A 3109-nucleotide genomic window follows, 5' to 3' on the forward strand; every position below is an offset into this window, starting at 1 on the left:
TTCTCTTTGATTAAAAGTTTAAAAACTTCTTTGGGGAGTAAAATATTCATTTTTGGGATTTTTTTTTTTTTTTTTTTTTACTTCATTCCAGTCTCTGGCTGCAGCAGACTGAAAAAAATGAAATGCATGATACAGAAATAGTTTTAGGAAGTGGTAGCAAAATCACATTTCAGATCGAGTGCAATATACGGAGGATAAGAAGGAATACGTATGGTTAAGTCCAGAATTATATGTTTAAAGTAATCTTTCAAGTTTTACCAACATGAATGGCTTGTTTGTTTTAAGGACGATAAATATTATTTGCAAGATTGCATTTTCAAATAAAATTTTATTAAAAACTGATTATTTTTTCTTATCAAAATATATATGTTTTTATATTGTTTCATTATCTTTTGAGAGATGCAGATCTAAATTATTTTCAGACACTAATCTTGAATCTAATTCTGTCAGTGGTATGAATAATTTTGGGCATAACTTTAGTACAGTCGTTGTTAAAGGAACTGTGTAGCTGAAGAGTGCAGACAACAGAAATAATCTGTTTGGTCAATACTAAGATTAAGGATAAAATGTAATCCCAAATGTCTCAGAAATATTCCTGAAAACAAAATAGTGATCCTCTGAGCACATGCTTTCTTTCAGTCTGATGCAATCGGTTGTTTTATTTTTTACAAAGGAGGCAGCATTGCAATAACAAGTGAAGCTTAACACATCAGACTTGCTCTTTTCCTCAGTCTCTAACTGCTTGCTTTCTTTCAGCCTCTTCCGCAGTCAGAGTACAACAGCAGTCCAGAGACTGTGGGCTACCGGATCCGTGTTTGGAGGACAGATGGAGATGGGGAGGACAGAACTGAGGACATAAAGGGTGGAGTTGGAACCACTGAAGTTACAGTAGAGGGGCTAAGTCCCTGGACCCACTACCAGGTTCAGATGCAGGCCTCGAACTCCATAGGACCAGGACCATGGAGCCAAACGCTCTCAGCACGCACCGCAGAGTCTGGTACAAACGGAGAACTCATTCACTCCTGTTTTTAAGCATTCAACTGATATGAGTTTGACATATTACTTGCTGGGCATAAGAAGGCAGATGGATGAAAAATAGAGTGGTATAATTACTTTTCTGTGTCCTCCTCTCATTTTGCCACCTCTCTCTGGCCTTTACTTGCTCCCTCAATTTCACAGAGGGGAAGATTGATGGAGAGAGGGAGAGAGATGACTGAGGTAAAATCGAAGATTGGTTCAGAGAGTCAAGAGGCACTGAGCGGCGTATTTGTGCGCATTTTTCTTTGTCTGTTTTCCAGCTCCGTCTAGATCTCCGGAAAATGTAACCGCCGAGGCAGTGAGTTCCTCCAGGATCATGCTCACCTGGTCTGCTCTTCCTGAGGCACAAAGGAATGGAGTCATTATTGGGTATAAGGTGAATCAAAACTCTCAAGCAGCTACAGAGACTCTCAAACCAACCTTAATGTTCTCACTTGACCCCTCAGCACATTATCACTTCTTCCAGCACATTCCACACACTCACATCCACACAGACCGTCACACAAAAATATCTGATACAGGCAGTAGGAACATGATGTAATATTCTGTAACTGTTCCAGTTAGTTCCTCCTCTACTATGGCTTTTTAAAAAGCACCATGCTGCAATAATTTTATTTAGGGAATGTGTTGTATTAAGATTATTTTCCTTGATAACACAGCAGCAGGTATCAGGTCGTATGTGAAACAATGATTAGGTTATGATTTTATCAAAAACAAAGGGGGGTATGACTACAGCCTGTTGGTTTTGGAAGATTCGGTAACACTTTATTTGAAGGGGGGTGAATAAGACTGACATGACACTGTCATAAACATGACATAACACTCATGACATAACACCTGTCATGAACATCAATAAGTCTTCATGAATATTTATGACTGTTGTCAAAGTGTCATTCGGTAAATCATGACACTTTTAATACAAAGTTGACATTATTGAAAATGTCTTCGTTATGACAACATGACATTACCCAATGCAATGTCATTGTCATGACAACTTGACATTAAGCAAGATATTATAACTTGTCATTAATGTAATAACAGGTGAATTTTAAAATGTTATCCTTATAAGACAGCATTAACAAGTCACTTGTTGTTACACATACCTTTTGCTGTAATGAGACCATTATAATTGTGACATTATCTCTCCTCTGTTTTAAAGTGTATCACAGTAGTAATGAAGATGTCATTGAGTGTCATTACTCTATTGCTTTAATGACAGAGTCATGAACATTTCCAGTTACCTCAAGTAAGTGTGGTCCACTTTACTTGAGCTAACTGGAAATGTTCATGACTTGTTAATGCTGTCTTATAAGGATGTAAGCCTTATAAGCCAATAAATTCACCTGTTATTACATTCATGACAAGTTATAATTTCTTGCTTAATGTCAAGTTGTCATGACAATGATGTTGTCTTGGGTAATGTCAAGTTGTCATAACAAAAACATTTTCAATAATGTCAATTTTGTATTAAGTGTCATGATTTACCGAATGATGCTTTATGAAAACAGTCAAATATTCATGAAGACTCATTCATGTTCATGACAGGTGTTTATGACAGTGTCTTGTCAGTCTTATTCATCCCCATTCTAATAAATTGTTACCAAAGATTCTCCAACTGAAATCTAGGAACTGCTGTTTGGCAAAAAAAATCAAAGGTTTTGTGTGCAAAGTCAGTCTGAATAGTTTTAACAGTTAAGTCCAGACTCTCAACCCACCTAGAGCAACAGATCCTCCAGATTATTCTCATCCTTTATGTTCAAACTAAAGAAAAGAGGAAAAGTCTGTCATGTTGTAAGGCCAAATGGTAAGATGGCTGATCTATTTAGACATGCAAGTCTAGGAACACATACGCTTGGCACCTCATGCATAAGGTCTCATTTTCAGCATTGGTGAAAAAAGCAGATCCTGATCCAGAAGGATCCCTCAAAAGGTTCAGTCCCACCCAACTATCGGCCGATAAGCTGTCTCTCTACAACATGGAAGCTCATGTCAGGCATCATAGCGCTTGGATTGATTACAAGAAAGCCTATGACTCAATGCCACACACCTGGATCATTGGTGGTGGATAAAG

General features: G+C 37.6%; 1 protein-coding gene across 1 annotated transcript in view; it reads left to right on the forward strand.

Moving 5' to 3' along the window:
* The window catches only part of LOC106961850 (protein sidekick-1-like), a gene marked incomplete at its 3' end in the record, with an annotated part of 122798 nt that overhangs the window by 86818 nt on the left and 32871 nt on the right, over positions 1-3109 (forward strand). Inside the window, exons 21-22 of the mRNA XM_015055913.1 lie at positions 757-997; positions 1299-1414. Coding sequence (XP_014911399.1) covers positions 757-997; positions 1299-1414 — 357 coding nt within the window. The remainder of the gene's footprint in view (positions 1-756; positions 998-1298; positions 1415-3109) is intronic.

Source organism: Poecilia latipinna, unplaced genomic scaffold (assembly GCF_001443285.1).
Source record: "Poecilia latipinna isolate Pla-1442-1.1 unplaced genomic scaffold, P_latipinna-1.0 Scaffold1342, whole genome shotgun sequence".
Lineage (NCBI taxonomy): Eukaryota > Metazoa > Chordata > Actinopteri > Cyprinodontiformes > Poeciliidae > Poecilia > Poecilia latipinna.